General features: G+C 33.2%; 2 protein-coding genes across 4 annotated transcripts in view; one reads left to right on the top strand and one right to left on the bottom strand.

Moving 5' to 3' along the window:
* The window catches only part of LOC119635264, a 79,547-nt gene that overhangs the window by 44,030 nt on the left and 13,151 nt on the right, over window positions 1-22,366 (top strand). For 2 of the 3 annotated variants that reach the window (XM_038029967.1, XM_038029966.1), the window contains one exon: window positions 12,516-12,541. The exons of the other annotated variant lie outside the window; for it this stretch is intronic. In XM_038029967.1, the coding sequence (XP_037885895.1) occupies window positions 12,539-12,541 (3 nt within the window). In that variant the 5' untranslated portion in view covers window positions 12,516-12,538. The remainder of the gene's footprint in view (window positions 1-12,515; window positions 12,542-22,366) is intronic. 3 annotated transcript variants of the gene reach the window in all.
* On the bottom strand, window positions 16,478-20,406 carry LOC119635263 (probable cytochrome P450 310a1). Its single transcript, XM_038029965.1, has 5 exons — window positions 19,406-20,406; window positions 19,194-19,316; window positions 17,814-18,238; window positions 17,492-17,740; window positions 16,478-17,427 (listed from the first exon to the last, which is right to left on the bottom strand). Exons 1-5 carry the CDS (start codon window positions 19,900-19,902, stop codon window positions 17,258-17,260), a joined length of 1,464 nt encoding a protein of 487 aa, XP_037885893.1. The 5' UTR covers window positions 19,903-20,406; the 3' UTR covers window positions 16,478-17,257.

The raw sequence follows: 22,366 nt of genomic DNA, 5'->3' as shown, positions 1-22,366 counted from the left end.
TTGCTTTTGGAGAAATATTGCGCAAACTTAGTTCGTTATCGAACGAGGTCTCAGGTCAAAACCTGTGAGCAAACTTGCCTGTCTTGAGAGTCTATTAAAACCCATGTTTACGACCTACAATAAGTCAAGGTGCAGGCAGATCTTTGACGTCCGTTGTAAGTGGACGTTTGCGCTTGACTTAATTTGGAGGACAATGCAGCCAAGAATTTTTTAAAAAACGACTAATTCTGCTAATGCTACCAATAAAATGCGATCATCCTAATTGCAAGCTAGAACCATGACTCTATTGCATGCTAAGGAATTTTTTAAATTTCTATAGCAAACCTTCTTTCTGCTTATACAATGTAGGATTTCATGAATGTGTTTTCAGCCCATTCTTGATTTCCAAATAAATATCGAAATTTCTTTTCATTTGAAAAATCTTGACATTTTACATGGATCGCATATTTACATATAAAACCTATCCTTCCTACCTTTTTCCGCTTTCTATAAGTACTGTTTTAAAGCTGGTTGGTTAATCTATCACCAATAACCACAGTATCACAGTAACCATAACACGTCATATGTCATACGTCTTGTAACAGTAATTGAAATTCATTTTTAGTTTATCCAATTTGTTAAGTCGCTAAATCAATAGTTCAAATCAGTACTACATTTTTTTATTGTTGAAAACTTAATAAAAATGTAATTACATCGAGCACTTGATACCGATAATTGGTGACAATAAAAGATTGCAATATTTATTGAAGTTTAGCTTTCTTTCTCTCGATGGTGAAAATAAACTAATTATAAAAACGAGCAACTAATGTGTCTGTCGCATATATGTGTTATTAGATGAGAATTTAATGGTTTCCATGTAAAGTAGAATCCCCTATAAGACGGTGGACACGTTCCGTATTATATGAAATTGCGTCGTGCGACGTAGGTTATTTAGGTTCGTAGGTTATATAAATACATGAGTCACTCCGGTTGTCTTCCTTATTACATCAAATGTGATTAATTTTAAGACACTACATGGCATAAGCTTTTGTGGCCGTTGAAACGGGAAAATATTTCTTTTCTAAGCGAGAGAGAAAGAGAGAAAAGGAGAGAGAGAGAGAGAGAGAGAGAGAGAGAGGAGATGGTTATAAAAATTTGCTAACATATAATTTCCGGACAGTTGCAATTTTTCTGCGCTATTATAAGAACACGTGCTCCACAGGGGTCTTCTCTACTTTTAGTAACAGACAAGAAATAGATTGCAGTCATAATTAGAATATCCAGTATTTAAGGATAAACCTTTAGATAAACTTTACGTCATCTTCTCGTAATTTTTTAGTTTCTCGTTATCTAAAAAATATGGCAAAGTTTTGAACTGATCCTAATCAAATTTGTTTGGTGAAAGTTTGAATGGCCAGTGACTACTGGCATTAAGAAACTAGATTATATATCATCTATGTATATAGTATATGCGTTTGCATGATAAATGAAATCAAAAAAAAAGAAAAAAAAAGAAAAAGGGAAATATTTTTTGAAATCACAATGTTGGCCATTAATGGCTGTTCCAACAGGTCATTAAACGTTTACCTTTTATTTAGTTTGAAAAGAAATTTCGTGATCGATCAGTCAACTGATTCACGACAGTATGGCTAATTATTAGTAATGCTTCAATAACACAAATAATAAATAATATATATGTAAACATTATGTGAATTACTCATTAAATCGATTGCAGTCATTTCATATTATCTGATAATATTGTTGTCCATAATTTTATTTCTCTAGCTTTCATTATTAATAAAACTAAGCACTTTCTTTAAAATGCTAAAGATCATCGCATGCTCTTGGCGTGGGGGTCAAAGTCTTCAAACTTTCTAATATTTAATGAAAAATTTTTACTTTTCATTTGCCAAAAAGGAAAAAAGTAAAAAAAATCAGAAAATTATGAACTTTCTCATTCACACAAACAATTTTACATGTGTATGTATATATATATATATGTCCACTTGTTTATAAAAAGCGAAAAATAACGAAAAAAAAATTCTTTTTTATTGGTCAGTTGATAAACAGCCAAAAAAAAAAAAAAAAAAACCAGAAAAAAAAAATATTTAAAAAAAAGAATTAAAACAAGATGCTCTTAAGCGCCAGTTTCCGCAATTGGAGTGAATCTCTGCCCATAAGTATGTTTTTTATTTCCTTTCTCAGTTCATGTTTCTACTCGCTGAGAGAGTTAATGATATGCGAACTGTGCGGTACCAAACATGAGCATAAAGTGTATATGTGTTTTCAGAAAGTCTTAAACTTTGGAAAAAAACCAGTTTTGAAGATTATAAAAAATTTTTTTTATGCTCAACCAGAAAAAAGTGGAGGTATATTATTTACGCCGTTTCATTTGTAACAGGCAGAAACATGCAGCTGAGATTAAATTGGAAGGTTTTGAGCCCATACCTGTTGTTCGTAGGTGCCTATCCTAGATCGCAGAAATTGACCCGTAACTTTGAAATTTGCCACGTATAGATTTTAAAGTCATTTGGGTAGATAGGTCAAAACCTGATTGATCTCCGCACTTGAAACACCTTCCAAAGAGAATATTTTGGATAGGTCTAGTAGTGATGGAACTCCGCATACGAAATCTCTTCGCAACTCAATTCTGCAGAACCGTCTTAGATTCGCTAAAACCTGCACTTGAAATCCTTTCGAAAGTCAATTCTGTAGGTAGGACCAATACTAAGGGAACTCTGCATATGAAATCGTTTCGCAACTCAATTCTGTAGAAAGGTCTTAAATTGACTGAAACCTGCACTTGAAATCCTTTCGAAAGTCAATTCTGTAGGTAGGTCCAATACTAGCTTAACACTGCACTTCGAACCCCGTCAAAAGTTAATTCTGTAGATAGGTCTAATACTAAGGGAACTCTGCATATGAAATCTCTTCGAAACTCAATCCTGTAGATAGTTTTTAGATTGGCTAAAATCCATACTTGAAATCTTCTCGAAAGTCAATTCTGTAGGTAGGTCCAATACTGATTGAACTCTGTTACATTGATTCGTCAAAAGCAATCCTAAATCTGCATGCCATCCTACGAACTTATTGGGTCTTGTGTTATTAGATCTTGAAGTGTGGAGACAACATGAAGCCTTAAGCGGCCACACTTTCAATTATGAAAGCTCGCCTTACATTGCCAGCATCCATTGTTCGTTCTTAATCGACCAGGTTTTCTACATGCTTCCACTTAAGCCAGCAATTCTCGACTTATGAATTCGTATTGTACTTAACAAACAGTTATTACCCCCTTTATTCAAATATCACACTTTCATGCCGTATTCGTTTTACATTGACAGAGGAGCTTTTTCTATACATGAGCCAAAAGGTATGTATAGTATCGGAAAGAAAGAAATTTAAATATCATTTTAGACTTCGCAATACCCGCCATGATCGAGAGAATAATATTTTCTGTTCAAAGACCTTCTCTCTCTATTCCACTGTCTACTGTCGCCCTACGCGTTATATAGTATATATCCCGCAAGAAATTGCAATATTTCTCCGTTTTGGAAATATGAAGGCACATCGTATAATAAATTCCTCAACACGATATGAAAAATATATCAAATTTATTTTCAAAATCAAATATTTGAAATCGAGTTTTGAATCAATAATAAAATTATCGAATTCAATATTTGCAACAATGCAATCCATGCCGGATCTGCCAATGCCATGTATAATATTTTCTCAACAATTTTTTCTAAAATGAATGACTCATATATACAGTCATTTATACTCAGGGTATAATATAATAGAACATCGCTGACATGCTTGTTAACGTGTTTCATTCATTTATTTGGTAACCTAATTAAGAGAGTATTAAAGAAAAAAAAAATTCATATTCTCTCAACTTTGCCATTTCATGTCAATTGTCATGATAGGCATTTACATCTGAAGGCTTCTTTTTTTATCTTTTCCAATGCATTGTCTTTTTTGTTTATAAATTTTTTTTCTTTTTTTTTCACGCTGCTAACCAACGTTGAACTGGGGATTCTATGAAAAATGCTTTTAAAAATTGTTGAACAATTAATTAAAATAAGTGAAGTTATTGTCGACTTTCGGGGTCCTATCGTTGGTGGGGAAGAATGAGCGTACTAATTAAAGCAACATTTGCTTGCTAGATCTCTTACCGCCAATTAAATACCAGCTTCGTTAATCAAGTTGCTTGTGGTTGTAATTCTCAAAAAAAAAAAAAAAAAAAAAATAGAATGCATTTCGTTGGTCCATAGGGTAAGGGGGAGATGTTTTCGTACATTCGCCGTTAACGCTCTTATTGTCTTTTAGATTCTGTTTTCTTCTTTAAGAACTCCTAACATATATAGTTGCAGGAAGAGAAAGGCCTGAATCCATTTACTCGCCCTTACGGGCCAAAAAAAAAGTATGAGCATTTAATACTTAGCTTCGAAGATATTCAACGACGTTACCGTGCATTCCATCTCCATTTATAATATATCCAAACAAAAGGAGGGATTTTATCTTGATCCTCTTACTTACCATCCAATGTTTCAGACTATTCTTTAGGTAGAGCTTGAAAACATTCAACGTTATCACTGTCCATTGTTCTGTTTGCTTGCCATATGCCCAAATAGAAGCAACAGAGACTCTGCATTGTATCAAATGCACTTGAGCAGCCGCTTGCTATGCTCCTAATAAAATGCCTAGGAATTTTAATGCATTTCCTTAAGATTCGGTGGGAACTAAGTATGCAAAAAACTTTTGAGCAAAAGATCTTGCAGAAAGATAAACCAAGCAAACCGAATACTAAACTTTGCATGTCTTTCCATTGCATATTATGTTTGTAAGGAAATGTATTGTATGATAAAATTTTCTTCCCAGGTTTGACGGTTATTGTCTATAAAACATAAAAGCTTACAGTACGGAGCTATTGTGGTGAAGAACGATGGTCGCAGTAACGTGGATACTTCATTTACTTGTTGATGTGTTAAGAAAATATGCGCAACATGAGAAAATGTATTATTTCTTATCGTATATTCTTCTTGTGCGTCTATTTATTCTAAGCTCGTAGCGAATATAAGAAGAAAGGATTTGTTTGACTCGGTTAACATCGTATTTGAGGCTTAATATTTTTGCTTATACCGTTTATACATTGGTAGGAATGTCACTATGCTTAACACAGGTTTCGAACTCACATCGATTACTGTTCAAACAATTTTTAATTTGGCTTTTGTTAGTTTCTTTCTAAGCTCATAGCTAACTGCTTGCTTGTTTCCTTGGATTTGTTCGAATCATTAAAGGTCGTGTTTCATGCTTAATTTTCACGCTTTTTCTATACTTTACGAGGAGTATTCAGCTAATCGTCAGATTTAATAAAGGTGCCTGACTATCATCGATTATTTTTGAAACTATTTCTAACTTGAGTTTGAACACGCTTTGTACTCTTTCTTATGTCGACTATACGTCAACATTTTATTTCTTACCCTAACTCTTATGTCAACATGGAGTCGACATTATATTATTTGAGTACATTAATTAAAGAATGATAAAGATAGATAAAAAAAGAAAGAAGAAAATCATCAGGATTGCCAAGGGCTAAGGTTCCCTGTTTGAAAGAGTTATGGAAAAATTTTGAAAGTTTTTTTTATCTCCATTTTTTTGTGATGAACAAGAAAAGTATTTGCTATAGCGAACGGTTTAATACATTTGCATTAATGTAGTAACGACTGTGGGCGTCAAATACGTTTTCTATGTGTGTGAACTTTGAAAGGTATTGTCTTTGTTTTGACATATTTAGAAATTTACCACTGAACTTTAATTTTATCATCTATTCGCATTAATGCTATGAAATTTTTTTATATATTCGAAAAATTAATTTTTTAAATATTCATAATAAGACAATGTGCTTTTGCAATTCCATGCTTTAAGGAGTCTATTAAAAATTCTTTGTAACAGTTTATGAGTGTATGTATAATATAATTAACCTAGCAATCGTTTTTAGTGTGCACCTTCAGCATATGCATTGATAAATATCTCACAGTACTTTGGAAGTTCAGACACAAGAATGGTTGGAAATTTTAAGAAAATTAACAGATCATATAGCAAGTTACGCCCTGAAAGTGTAGTAAAGCCTTTGGAAAGTGTACGGCAGTCAAAGTTCACTTTTAACCAGTATATAAGTTTCCCAGTTGTATTTGAACAAGATGAACACAAAACATGAGTTGAATGGATTTCTGTTGATTGCAGATGTTGCTACATTTTCATGAATGGTGCTGATGTGGATGGGCGCTGAATTGCCACTGTCACATGATTAATGTACGCGACATGATAGAAACTTTTGTAAAAAAAAAATTTTTGTTGTTATTTATTTTTTTTTTTTTATGTTTTATTTATTTATTTTTTTTGGTTTGGTTTTTTTGCTTTTGTTTTCGTGGATAACTAACGAAAAGTGAACGGAAACCTTTTGGAGTGTTAGTGTATAGTTTTTTATGCTGGGAAATGACAAGCAATTCCGAGATAATGGTTGCATTGGTAGTAGTTTAGTGGCTGCAATGCTCATCCATGTCTCTATGCATCGCTGCTCGGCTTATATATATATATATATATATGTGGAAATTTGCAACTGAAGAAGAGATGATGAGCGCTATTGTTGTTGATGGTTTTTACTATAGTTTCCTTTTATGCACATATATTGGTGGGTGCTTGCATCATAATCGCAGTGAGCTCGATAAGAATTTAAGATTCAAAGTGCATGCCTGAAACTAAAATTTATGTAAGCAATGTTCATTACATTTGTGACTGTGCGTAGTTTATTTATTTATATGCATTTATGTATGCATGCAAGCATGAGAATGCATATGAATTTGTGTGGTGCAGTTTTATGAGAGACTTTATTTTATCGTAATTCTCCAAGTGTTCGAGTGTTGAGGGTTATTTTAACAATAGGGTCATGTGCTTGCTATTTTCCTTTACGCTGTGCTTCTTTTAATCGCATGTTATCTTTGGTTATATGGCAAGCGACAGCTTTTGTAGGTTGCTGGGTGGTGGGTGTAGCCATTTCACGGTATAACAATAACATACAACTAACATCTTGAATTTATTTAAGAGTTTGGCCTATGGCCTTATTATTATTGTTGTTATTGTCGTTGAATGCTTTGTTTACGATTTTTAGGTCACACATACTCAAATTGCTAATAACTGTAACTAATATCGCAACTAGGCTGTAAAAAAGAAATTTCTTTTACTTTACAAAATTTCCTCAAATCCATTTCTTTAATTTACATCATTAAATATGTAAATAAATCAATCCTATTAAACTTTTAGATATTTTCTTTATGTAAAAATATATATATATAAAAAAAAAAATAATAATAAATAAATAAAATTTGAAATCGTGCTGTGCTTAAATACGTCTAAGAAATTTTCTCTGTTTATGTGTATCTTTTTTCTTTTTTATATCATTTTTGTAAACAAAAATGTTTTTTGGTTTAAATGCCATGTTTAGGAAGCGTATTGTTATAGCTGTTGTTAGTGCTCAAATAGATTTTCTCTCACCATTCTTTGTGCCTGCAAACATCCATGACACAATTTAAAAGTTTTAGCTTTCATGCAACATTTGTTGATATGAATGGCTTCGTCTCTATGCAGCTGTGTGCTGTTAATAAATTTTTATTTATGTTAACATTTTACGTCATGGGCATGTATACATATATACATATATATGTGTACTATAAACTTTCGGTACAATTGTCATTATTATTTGGTTGTTGCTCTTAGTGCGGTATTGCTTATATATTCATAGGTGTTGCAGCGAAAAATGGAAGCATGCCTGTTATGTCTACGAGTACGTAACAATGACATTGGTATTTGTCCTTTGAGACATTCCCTTTCGACTATTCCGATTTAGCATAGGATTAAGAAACTGCGTGCGTTCCTATGCCTGTGAATTGAAAGAAGATCCGCAAATAAATAAGTGTATTTTCTCTTTCTCTATCACATTGCTCCCATTATTCTTCTTTCGACTTCTTCGTTCGCTTTACTGTTACTTCAGCTTGTTTGCACAGCACATTTAAGTATAATACAAACTTGTGGTTTATCGGCTGCCTGCCGGACATTCTAACCACTACACGGCGCGGTAGTCAATTTTTTGAGCCGATTTAATCATGTCTGCTGCGTGCCTCTGTGGCTGCGGTTTCATCATGTCATTAGCGCGTGATAAGTCAGAGACTTTTGGTAAAGTAAATGTATTTGTAGTTCGGTATTTTGTGTCGCTTAGGTCTTTAGTGTCTAATCTGTTCACCTGCGTACGTTAACATTATCGAGCGGAAAGTTGGTTTTGGTCACTTTGTAAACATTAAGGCCGGTCGTTCACTACCATCTCATTGTTGATGTGATGGGTTCGCCATGTTCACATCAACGAGAATATCGCATCTTATTTTTCTGCCTTTTCAGCATTTTATAAAACGTTTTGTTTATTTTCCTATAGTTGATGTGGTAAGACTTCAAAATCTATTTAGTTTAGTTTACATTTTCAGCTGGATACTAGAGAAGTTTTATAAATTTTTTTAGATTCTTGTTTATACGTTAACGTAAAGAATGGGCTATTGCGAAGCCTTAAACAAAACAAACATTTTCCCTTGTGTTCCGCGGATCTAAAATAATAATAAAACTCCAACTTATAGCTTTTAATTTCAAATTATATATGGGTACGCCATATATAAGAAAGAGACCGTATTATGGGGTCGTTAAAATTTATTTCATTAAATAACAATCAAACTTAACCTCATAGTTTTACAATTGAACCATTCATGATCCGTAAACCAGATGTGAGTATAATTTATGTATATACATATACACACAAGTATATAATAATATAATAATATATATATGTAATGAGATAATAATCCTTAAAAATAATAATAAATTTTTCACATTGCCATAGCAAATCAAATTTTTTCTTATAAACGACAAGTATTGACATGCGGATAAGAAAGTTCTCTGATCAATTAGTAGAAAATTAACCTTTTCAAAATATTTGTAAAAGTCAAATAAATATTTAAAGATAAATCTTTAAAAAATGCTGAGCAATTAGCTTTTAGTAATTGTCACTTATAGCGTACAGAAAAGCGCTTAGTGATAGGGATAAGCTTTTTTGTTTCTCTGTTAAACTGTCTTGCAATACACTCAATTGTTCAATTATTCAATAAAGTAACAAACGAAAACATTATAGCGGGATATATAGTGGGAAGTGATCAAAAAAGTGGTCTGATCCCAAGCTTTCGTCTTTGAGCCAAAACACATCTGTTTACCAAATCTTATTAAAATATCACAAAAATTGCTGCCCCCAGGTTGAACACAAGAAAAGAAGCCAGGTGGACATATGGACATGCTGACACATAAGCTTAGATAAATTAAAAAAATGATTCTAAATCAATCGATATAATAAAAGTTGCGTCTATCTTAAGTTCTTTTTCCGCACAAACTTAATATACCCTGGCGCCACAAGTGATATGGGGTATAAAAAACAGCTTTAATCATGCACTTCACCTGATTTGATCATTTCCTTCTCGCCTATTTCATTCTCTCGATTCAAATTACTCCCAAAGATAGGAATATAAGTAACTTATTCAAGGCGAATATAATGATGAATCTTTGTCTATAAGTTTTTTAGCTGGTTATATGCTCGGGCATTTGAGCATTATCTGAATGACATTTCTTTAACACTTCCAACTTGTGCTAAAAGTGCAATGACTTCACGTGGTTTATCAAGAACACTTTACCCTATCTGAGGATTCTCTTATGTCTATCATGGGCCGACTTTATGTTGTTTCATTTGTTCAAAAGTTGCTGGAGTTGGAGCTTTCCAGGTAACAGAAATTGATACAAAGAATTATTTTTTCCAACAATTTATGAAAAGCGGAACATTTATCAACTTGAACGGAAACATTACATGGATACGCTGGACCTGCTGGAAAAAGTAAACTTCAAGGCAAAAAAAAAAGAAGTAATTTTTGCAAAAGTTTACAAATGCTGACGAGAATTTGTTCAAATTTGTCAAAGTTAATGACTTTTTATATAATGATTAATTGTATACGAAATATATGTACGTGATGTCCTTTAAAAGAGTTAGTTTAGTTATACATAACGAGTCATGAGTTTTTCCGCATTCTCTGCTTATTATTTTTATCATTTAAGCGCATTTTCCATATCATGCCTGCTGAAATTTTCCGGCAGTTTTTAAAAGGCCATAAATAATAATGATTACAAAGAGGACATCATTTTGCGTGTACTATTCAATGATAATTAACATAATTTAATGAAATAAATATAAAAATTTTTCCCTTATCTATAAATGGAAAAACACATGCAGTCATTATTAACGTTTAAAATATTATATAAAAATATCAGAATTAATGAATAATTTCCGAAAAGTAAAATGAATTTATTATGCCTTTCAATTATTTTACGATAATTTATAAAATAGAAGCAAAACTGTATTTAAGTATGCATTTGAAAATTAAGGCGAACAAATAAGGTGAGCAAATATTACGTGCAGTTGAGGTCTACAATAAGTTAATTAATTAAAAAAAAATTTGTTATCATTTTAAACTAAGTTGTGGATATTATTAATCTCCAGGTAATATATATACATAAATTGTCGAGATTTGCGTTTGCTCATAATCTTATGCAAACGCATGCATTCAGCCTTTAATTGTCCGTTCTCTTCATCTGCAGAGTATATGTGTATACGAAATGTCAAAATTTGTATTCTGCCACAATTTTGTATAAACGCAAATATTCTACGTTTGGGGTTTTCATTTTCATTACGGAATTTGTGCTTTGTTACTTTCATCATACATTTTACATATATCTTACGTATTGTGATGCACAAATTCTTAACTGTTAAATCGATCAGATCCTTGCTTTCCCTTTTGTTCTTCTCGCTCATGAATTATGCAATCAGTCAGCCTCTAATTGGCTGTCGAAGTATAAAGCATATCGGGATAATTTCAAGGAAATCATGCGTTTTGTCCATTAACTACGAATTTGGCAGTGCATCTCCGTTGTCTATTTGTTTCACTTTGACTGAGAAGTAAATTTCATGTCAGGCATAAGACTAAACTATTATTATTATTATTAATTTCGCCAAAGAAATAAATTCTAAGAGTACTCTTACAGCACTAGCATCCATCAGCTTTAATTAAAAACTCTACCGTACTTGAGATTCGAACCCACGACCATTAGATTGCTAGTCAAAATTTCTCGCCTTCGGCCACTCGGGCGAATTAAGATTAAAGTAAAGAGTTAACATAGGTTTATTTTTTGTTTTAATTTTTGAAAACCTTAAAAAATCGGTTACAAGTGAAACATGTTGGGCTTATTAGCCGGTAGATACACAGCATTCGACTCTTTCGGTATGCGAAGGCTCCAAAATTCAAAGTTAATGGTTGTCGTAGACGGTGGTTATGGTGGAATAGCGGTCTTAGAATAATAAAATCTATTATAGTTTAATACGAAGAAGAAGACAAAAAACCAATAATGATATAATAAATGTCGTTTTCTTGGCTCACTGTAATATGACAATCATGATTAGGAACTTAATGAATATTTTTCGCCTTAATGCCCGGAGGTGACATCTGATGCTTTTAAAACTCGTATCCAACCTTGCGGCAATTCAATCCTTGTTGGAAATTAATTTCAACGTAGGCGGGAACACATTGCTCACATGTACTAACACATGTAACACTAAGTACCTTACACTCTTATATAAGCCGAGTTTTGATTTCTGTTATCTCAAGCTAATGCATAATAATTGCAAAGTCTTTCGTTGGTTTTATGTTTTTCGATCAGAAATGCTTTTCTGCGACAGTTTAGTAGAAGTACTGCGAAGTGTGTTCAGCATTAAGAAGTAATGGATGATATATCAGACACACACGCCAAAGCAAGATCTATTGTAAGACCAACTAAACTAACGGGCGTCGCAGACACGTCAGCATAGTTTCGAATTGCAAGAAAGAGAGAGCCGGATGTCTAAAACAATCAAGAACAAGATGGCTCACAAAAACGAAAGATGCTTTTTCGCCTTTTTGGTGTTAGCATTCCCCACCTTGCCTGATCTTAGTTGAAATCAGATGGTTTTTAATTCAGATATTCATAACCTATCACTAGTCGCTGTCTGCTTAATTCTAACTTAACAATATTTTGATTTACTTAACCCAATCTTAGCCCTAGTACCTCGCACCCATATGAAGGCAAAACGAGAGCATGGCTTTATGGCTCGTCATACTAATCTAGCCCACTAACGCCATCCGTTGTTTCGTTTCTGGCATTTTATGGGGGGCTTAACATTTCGCTTTTGCGCGTAATGAGAAAGTAGAAAAACCTTGGGGCGCGCTATAAAAAATTTTGGTAAAATGTCTAGAACAAGAGACTATAAGATTAAGTATAAAACTAAATTTATTTAATATCTTTCGTGCATTCGCTTTTTCTGTGGCGGTTTAGAAATAATAATTCTTTTCATTTCTTTCCATCCGTTTCAGATTTTAATTAAAACTCGAATAAAATGGTAAGTTGCTTAATTAAAAATGCTTTTTATTCCCGGTTTTTTCTTCTCGTCTTATTTTAATTAGAAATTCAAAATTAACTGCATGCATTTGAGAGATCGTATACTGAAGTGTTAGCTTCTCTTGACCAAATGTAACACATTTTTCCACTTTATTTGCAATTCAAAGAGAAATTTTCTTCTTTTTTTTTTTTTTTTTTTTGTTGCTTAATCGTATTATCCTTCTGCCAACTTCATTTACATGGAGAATATGACACAGTGTACTTATATACGTATCTGCAATAGGACTAACATTAACGTATAACCTAAAGGGAAACTTGTTGTAAAGAAAGAACGAGGGAGCCGCAAAGAGGGAGAAATGAAGAGATACAACGAGAAATAGCAACAAACCTTTCGTCATCCTCGAGCCACCACAGGCAATTACCTGTAGAGGCAGAGAAGAGATTTCTATTGCTAACTATTGTCTAAAGGGAAGTAGGTCAGAAAAGCATCCTTTACCTACATACATATATATATATATATATATATATCTATACATACATAGACATACGTAAATGGCAACATTTTCAGTTTATTGTTTTGTGAATACTGAAATGAAAATTATAAGTTAAGCACTTTTCAAGCGTTTTATGCACGCCTGCAGCATTTTTTCATTTTTAGCACAGTAATTGTCATTGTCTCGTTTCGCTGAGAAAATATTCCATAAAATTGTAAATAAGCAAAAGTAAATAATTGATTGGAAAAATTCGCAGCATTTATTATACTCCATGTCACGTGTGTCGCGTAGCGCATCTTAATTTTGTGCGGATCTACGTAACACTTCAGGACAAGAACTTCAAATAGACTCACCTTTCTTATTATATCGATCGAATTGGAATTATATTCCAAGTTAATACGTAGGTCTGATACAAGTCGCAATTTGTGAAATTTTTTGACAAAATTTGGTCCACTGGTGCGTTCTTGCCCAAGAAAGTTAGAAAGTCTGTCCTAATGTTTATCTTAAACTCTACTCTTAAGAATCCAATCTATGCGGCCGTTATTTCAGTGCAGCTCAAACCTATAAACAAGAGCCAACACCTTTGAACGCGAATTGGATAGAAACCCGCTGCCGTGTGGAGCTTTTCATAGAAAAGTACGCTTCCCCATAACAAGGCGGTCGAACATGTAGCAGTTTGAAGCGAAATCGTTCCAGGATAGCGCTTTGGCATCCAAACATCATGTAGTGTGCCTAGACTTCATGGATTCATGTTTGAAGCCCGTTTCCGTACATGGACAAAAGGAACCTTTTGTATGGCAACGAAGTCTTGTTTGTCTGGAAAAGTTGTTCTTGAGAAAGAAAATCAATTTTACCACATTTGGAGCAGGTGCAGGCTTCAACGATTCCTACGAAGAGTAAGCATTCGCATTGCATCAAGCTATGGTTTTAGTATTTTACGATGAAAATTAGTGAAGTGTCGCAAAGCGTTCAATGGTTGGCTTAGCCCAACTGCTATTTTTACTTGTTTCACTAGGTTTTTCACTATGCATATTAATATTTATAGCAAATATTTGCATTATTGAACTTTATATTCAATATCAATGTTTTAATTTTATTAAAAGATACAACAATTAAAATTTTATTGAAAACTAAATTGAAAGCTCTCGTTTTAAAGAAAATTTTTTAAATGCAATTAATTGAATCGAAAAAATTGTGGAAATAGAGCAGTAGTCCTCATCATAAAACGACAGGGGAAAGCGTCTGCAGCAATTGCTGGTTAAAAACGAATATTATAGAATGCAGGTTCGCGAAATACTTCTTACGAACATTTTATATTTACTTTGTAATGAGCCTTCAACTACCTTGGGGGTTCGCTCAAAAACTCCAAAGTATTTTGGCTGAACGGAGAGTAGGAAGTGTTGAAATCACAGCACAAGCAATCCATCCCCAACCTTACCGCATTGCATGCCACATTTCCATTGCAAAGGTGAACTAGTTTTAACCGACTAGCATGGGGAAATTCAAATTTATGCCACTTTTATATGTTGAATCCAATACCAAAGCTTCCAAGCATTTAGCGGTCTTTTGTCTATTCAAATTGCAAGAGCTTTACAGTCCATTTCCAGGACTTTATAATCCATCCACGGTCCCTAGGTGCTAGTTAGCGGTTTTCTTCAGGATTTTCATGCTTTAGAACCCAGTTGGGGTCCGCATAACAAATACGCGCAAAGCATTAAATTGTAATCGAGCGTGTTAAGTAAATGGACTGCACTTAAATGAATACAACGCTAAATTTAGCTGAATGCAGCGCTGCACCTGCTGTGATGCACTTACCAGTGTGCAGTGCTGCACTTAGCCGGATGCAGCCCTGCACTTAAATAAACGCAGCGCTGCACATAACGAATTTGCTGCACGTAGCTGGATGCAGCGCTGCACATAGCGAATTTGCTGCACTTAGCTGAATGCAGGACTGCACCTAGCGATTGTGCTTGAGAAAATAATATCGTAAAGTGTTCTAACGGTTACTCTTAAGTCGATATGTGAATATCTGTGGTAGCTGGTTTAGGAAATTTAAGGAGAGGACTTGGCCCACCATAGTTTTTTTACTCATGTAAAAAATAGAGTCAACAGTTCAAGCTGCTAATGCGCGTCCGACTTCAGTTCAAGAATTTTCTTCTCTGCCTTAATAGATAAATTAGGACATTATTAGCACTAGGTGATAACGTCACTAACATCTCAACAATGTGTCTTTTTTATGCCACAATCCAGCACGCTCCGGGCAAGCTATTATTAATTAAAGATTAATAAATATCACAAGCAGTTTATGGAAAACTAACTGACGTATCTACTTATGGGAACTGCCAACTAACTATATCTATGTCTATGAAAATGTAAAAATGCTATAATTTTGCTTTCAATTTTCTCATTAACGGTCTTACGGATAAATTGAAAAATGCGCATTCATTTGTATGCTGTAAGCTAACCTTAAATGTTGTTTATGTAACTAATTGCTTAGCTGTTTATTATTATCTTTGCTTTTTTTTTCAGTTAATGTAATGCAATTTTTTTAATGAATTAACTTTTTTTTATCATATTCAACATTTTCTCCAGTTATGTCACATTCTGCGCGAGATTAGTTTCATATAAATAATAAAAAAAAAAAAAAACAAAAAAAACCTAAAATACTTATATAAAATTTAAGAAATCGCATAACTTTTAAATTTGATGAGCGGAATGGATTAAAAAAAAGCTGTTAGATAAAAGAAAATCATGACAAATGTGTCGGTAAGAGAAACGATAGACGACCAAAAGAAAAAAGAAAATGTCTGTAAATATTTATTGCATAAATTCATTGCCTAATTAATGGTAATTGGTGCAAATGCTTTTGAAAGGCTGGAAATCATCCATTTAAAGTATTTTCACGCTTTACTTCTTACGAATTACGAAAGAGAGCTTAAGTTCGATATTTGTTTGTTGTCATATGTGACCAAAACTTGTTTGCACTTGACTTAAAAAGTATATTTCGTCTACTCGCATCCCATCACCATACTACAATTTAAGTATATATAATGTATGCATATTTAAACTTAAAAATTGTTTATAAATTTATACTCACGACTGAAGGTTGACTTGTGTATATATATATATCTCATTTCATTTGCATTTTTATGTTTGTGTAAATTTCGGAAGAGAAACAACTTAAGCGTAAATATATTTATGATTCCAAGCATGCAGATGTGCGCTCGGCTTTTCTTTGCTAGAATTTGAACGCTACGCTACGCTAGAATTTTAACGCTACAACTACCGCGTGGGTCAAATTGACTTTTCGTAACTTTTAAGCTTCAAAAAAACGATTGTTCTTTTTTATACCCATCACCCAAGGATGAGGGGAATATTCATTTTCTCAAAACGTTTGCAACGTCCAAAAGGAAACTTCAAAGAAACTTCTGAATCGAATTAAACATGCTCGTCTGTCTGTCTGTCCATCTGCCCGTTTATGTAATGTGTAATATGCAATTTTATTTTCAACATGTTCATAACATGTAAAAACAAGCTGCAAAGACTCCATATAATATACATATACTCGAATGTCCGTCCGTTCGTCTGTCCATCAGTTCGACTGCCCAACCATGTATGGAAGCATGGAAATTTGGTTCTTTTGCCTTCTTTCGTCGTTTTACGATAACGGTGATGGATCACACTCAGTTTTTAACCTTGATTTTTCAATCGATCAAGATTTTAGGTTGCTATCTTCATTTTTCCTATCATGGCGACACGAGTCATATTTTCCCTTTTTGGTGAAAACTGTTTTATTCACAAGGTCGATAGTGACCAGCTGAAGCATTTTATGCATCTACAGTGTAACAGTTCAATTGCCAGGAAAGGCAAAAAAAAAAAATCGTAAAACAGTTAATATTTCAAAATATTATAGGCAATAACTTACGTTCAGATATTGGGGCATTAGGCATAAGTTCGGCGAAACAAAATTTCAGCCTCAAAGAACAGCTTCATAGCTTTCACTTCTAATGTACATTTCAAAGCAAACACTTGAGCTGAAGGAGATGAGCTCCCAAAATATGTTTCAAAATCATCTTAACTCTCATGTATACTTGTTCGAGCCGAATATAAATTTACTTGAAATTCCGTGTCAGACATCTGACAAAATGATCTTTAATTTGAATGAAATTAACTCTTAAATATTTATTACTGAAAAAGAAAAATTAATTTTCAAATATTTGATTTTATTTTTGCAGTAATTTTTTTAATTTAATTTTAAATCCTTTCTTAGCTCTTATGCAAGCTAGCCTCTTATAGTCTACTTTCAAACTTGCAGAATCAGTTGACTCCAGTTGATAGTTTAAGAAAAGTTTAACTAATATTAACTTTATTACTAATTTAATTAAATGCTGAGCTGCAAAAGAACCATTTAATTAGTTAAGTATGTAAAATAAATTATGAAAATAAAAAAAACTTACCCACACAGATTTGTGCACCAAAACCGAAACCAATAAATACTTCAGCCTTTTCACCGCTTTTATTCTCCGCAAAACGTTGTGGCTTATAGCTAAAGGGATTAACGTAATATTTCTCATCATGTTGTATAGCCATTAAGGGTATAATCATAGTGTCGCCATCTCGCATAGTCAGTTTTGTTCCGGGTAATTTAAAATCCTTGCAACATTGTCGTTCAATTAATGGAACTGAAGGATATTTACGTGTAGTCTCTACAAAGATACTTAAATTGAAATACTTACTTATACGTTAAAATTTAGCAAAATATTTATGTGTGTACATTACCTTGTATACATAAATCCATAAATTTGAGTTTTTGTAAATTTTCATAATTTACACAAATGTTGTTGCAATTGGTTTTTGTTAACTCAAATGCTTCAAGCTCTTGCATAATCTTTTGCCGTATGTCGTCATCTTTTAAAATTTCATATAAAGTGAATGTGGCTGTGACGGCCATACTTTCATAGCCCATGTCAAACAGGTGTTCAACGATCCGTGTCAGTTTAGAGAGGGAAAGAAATTTCTCTTTAATTCCATAATCTTTTTTAAGACACCAAGTGAACTTTTCATTATATTCAATATTGTCTCCATTACGTAACTTTAATAACATTTGCAAAATATCCTTACGTATTAGGCCACTTTGCTCACGTTGTTGCACGTTTTCATTAAGCATTTCACGTAAGGTTATCGACGAATTTTGCCGTAAAAAGCTACAAAAATAGTATGCATATGGTTTATATATATAATATACACAATATGCATACATATATAATTTTTTACTACATGAATGTATGTATATACGCACACACACATACATACATAAATGTGTAAAATATTATTTGACATATTGATAACTTGAGGGATTAGGGTTCATGATAAGTATAGGTTTAATCCTTTCACTACCGCCGTGTATATGTAAATCATTTTTGTACTCCAAGGTAAGATAGGGCCCTTTACAAGACGGGGTAATAATTTATTCATATTTTCCTGCTTAGATCTTTATTACAATTATTATTATTATTACTAATTTAGCCAGAGAAATCAATTCTAAAACTAAAGTCTTAAGCTACTAGCATCTAAGACTACCTACCGGCTTCATAAAAAAGCTAGGGCTTATATCTGCACTGTTCCAACAGTTAAATCGATTGCTTAGCAATGGAGAGTTAAGTGAAGGCAAGTTAGAACGACTACTTAGGGCACTGATCAACATTTCGGTACAGAATATTTCATTAATTTAGTCAGTGTCTTCCCTAATGGTTCATAGATTAACGTGACGTTCCAGTTTAAAGTTTCTGTCTAGTACGTCTAGACTCATAAAAGGTTTTAAGGAAAAAAGCCGAGTAGCGTAGTTTCTCTTGATTTATTCTCCTCAATGGCCAAATTACTTTTTAAAAGTTAGTTACCTAAGTCGAGTTCGTGTGAAAGGAACTAAAATTTCTTACCTTCCATAGTTTTTTACATTAATCACTAACCCCAAAGTGCCGAGAGGTCATGTAATGAAGTCACGCCCCATTCATGGGTATAACACATTGTCTGTAATCCTGAAAATTTAGAAGACTGTATAGGGACTTTCAACTAGCTATGTTTTCGTAGGTTTTCCTTCCCGCTCTAATCTAAACTCATATGAATGTATTTATTATTCCAAGCACTATTTTTAACACTTACAAATTATATGCTCTTGTATTGCGAAGCTTTTCATTGACATATTGCTTAAAAACATTATCAGTTTGTTTAAAATGATCAATCTCTGATCCATAGATTAAATTTGCTAAAACATTTATAACAAATCTGAAAAAACAGAAAAACAAAAAAAAAAAACAAAACAAAACAAAAAAATAAATAAATGAATTTCAATAAACAAGATCACCGTCTCTTACGTGCTTATTAAATATTGTGCATCCACCTCAACGACCTTATCATCTTGACGCCATTGATCATTCAGATAATTTAATAAATTGTTGGCAACTTTCTCAATATGTGGCAACATACCTTCCAGCTGATTCTTACAAAATATCGGTGATAATTTCTCTAATAAATTGTATTTGCGATAATTACGTGAATAATCCCACTTTGTGTTTGCGAAATGATGGGCGCTCGCCGTTTTCATTATAGAATTAGCAAGGGATAAATCTCTTACTAAAAGGCATGGTTTCAGCCGACAATAAATGCCAATAAAAGGTTGCGAACGAAAACGCCGATAATCGGCATTAATTGCTTTAACGTATTGCAACTCGCGACGGATAATTTGTTTAAAAAAATCCAAATAAAGAACGGTTTTCTCTTGGGGAAAACGTCTACGTTTCCAGTAGCTGAACACATGATGCACCGCAAGCAATATTAACGTATAACAAATTATGTGCACGAGCAACCACATCTTCGGTTTAAATCTGTTTTGGAACTAAATTTAGATTAAAGCAAAGCTAAAACATTGCCCGACATTTGAGCACGTCATTATGATCGAAAGGAATAATAGCATAAATCGAAATATCAAAAACTTGAAAGTATTACGCTACCAAAAAGAGAAACAAACCAAAGTAAATAAATAAATAAATGCATAAACAAAAAGGCGGAATTAAACAAAAATTTAATCTTCATGCGAAAAGGCTTGAATCACAGTTTAAGAGAGAAAGGTTTTATTTTTATTACGTGATATTAAGTTACAAACTTAAAAATTGTTTCTTCATAGAAACTACTTATACTGTTTTGCCTTTTAAATTTCGGTTGAAACATTATCTTCATATTATGACAAAAAAAAAAAAAACAAAAAAAACCAAAACAAAAGTAAGCTCTCACATTGTCTTAATCGTCTAGCATCTATCTCATGCTAAATACTTGCACTTATGTGTCGCCCATGTTTTAGACGCTCGTCGTCTGCAATGTTCATTTTTTTTTTTTTAATTTTTTCTGCTTAATGAGGTTTTTACCTATGCTCCAACTTTTTTTTATTATTTTTATTATTTCTTCAGCTGAGAACACTTTGCTTTGATATATGTAAATACAAGTAACGTTAATCTAACGTATTGCAAATGTAGGGGTCAAATTTAAGTGCCGTGAGGGAGAGAGGGAAGTAACGGGTTATATGTGGTAAACCGAGCTGAAGAGCTGAATCTTAAGTGAATTTTCAAAATATTTCATCATCGGCGCTAAGAAAGGGAACCGAACTTCACATTACCGGACTAATTAGGTTTGTTAACCTAAGGTTAGGGTACCAAAGCATTATACTAATAGCGTAGGATTTGATAGTATAGGGTTAAGAAGTGGAGCGAATGAAGTGATTACTTCTACGTTTAGGTAACTTTGAGGTTGTGGTGCGATTTTATAAACTATTTCAGCGCTTCATTCTTTTTATTTCCTTCTAAAACACTAAGGGAAGTTCATCCTTGCTCGAAAATTCTCTGTTATAATGCGGAAATGTTGAAGCTTTTGATTGCACACACGACAAAGTGGGTATCATGCTTATGCCAAGTAGTTGTGGTACTAAGCAAAATTTTTATACGTTACGCTAACAAAGGGCACATAATAGGAGCGAACAGTTCGAGGAGTTGTAAGTCCAAAACAAAATGCAGTGAAAATAACCTCAATAGAAGTAAACGGGAATGGACCGCTTTGCATGTCTGTTATTCTCACTTAACCGTTTTTATCCTTAGCTTATTACTTTTGCTTACCATTACCTCTATAATTAATTTGAAAAAAAAAAATGCTTTCAATGAAACAAAATATCGGAATATGACACAGTCAGCCATTGCTGCCAGAGTAGAACTGTCATTTTGCTTTGTATAAACGTTAATTTTTTTCGCAATTTTTTTATAAATATTTTATACTTATTTTTACGTTTTAACAAAGCCACCGGTAGTTTCAAAACAGACAGTGTTTTTATTTTTAAACAATCTCTTTTTATTTACACCTTTGGTGTATTTGCATACCCACTACTGCACGGAACTGATAATTATTTCTCATGGCATTTTACTCTTATATTTAATTTTAGCTTGACGATGTGCTAAAACAGATTTAATAGGGTTCGCATGTTTCTCAATCCAAAGTTAAAAAAGAAAAGATCGCTTATCAGCTAATATCGATTAAAAGCGAGCGAGTACTTGTGTAACACTCTCTTGCAAACTCTTTAAAATAATTGTTTATCGTAATTTTCTTTATGTCTTTAATTATATTATGTGAAGTCTCTTATTGACTCGAAAGAAATCACCATAGCTCGTGGTATATAATTAATTTGATCAGAAAACTACATTTTAAAACCAAAAACTTAGCATCTAAGGCTTCCGGTTTTATTAAACACTTCAGATTTGAACCTATGACCGGTGAGGTATTAGTCGAGATCCGTTGCCAACTCGGTCCCCGAGGAGGATTACTAACGCATTATTCCACCAATTACTTGAAAAAGTATTTATAGATTGTGCTGATTCGATCTTTGAAAATTGATCATCAATAGACAAGTAAGAACACCGTAATGGGTCACGACCCCCCATTAATTACTCTATACAATCATGTATTGGTGCATAGAACGACTTTCCAAAATAAGCTGTTATATGGGTAGCAGTCGCAAGAGTGATTCGATTGGAAGCATTTTCAATAGGTTGCGTCCTTGGGCAAAAACCCGTCGGTATACCAAACTTCAACAATTTACATCAGAAATTGTGACCTGTAGGTTGACCAAAAGAAGACGATACGGACAGACGGCCAAACAGGCAGACAAGTTCCGACTCAGAAAATGATTCTGAATCGATTCGTATACAAAAAGGGTGGATCTATATCAAGTCCTTTCGCGTATTGCATACGTCTGCACAAGCTTAACGTACACTTATACGACCAGTTGTGTAGGGTAT

The sequence above is a fragment of the Glossina fuscipes genome, unplaced genomic scaffold (assembly GCF_014805625.2).
Source record: "Glossina fuscipes isolate IAEA_lab_2018 unplaced genomic scaffold, Yale_Gfus_2 26, whole genome shotgun sequence".
NCBI classification, from domain to species: domain Eukaryota; kingdom Metazoa; phylum Arthropoda; class Insecta; order Diptera; family Glossinidae; genus Glossina; species Glossina fuscipes.
This window is presented reverse-complemented; position numbering and strand designations above follow the sequence as displayed.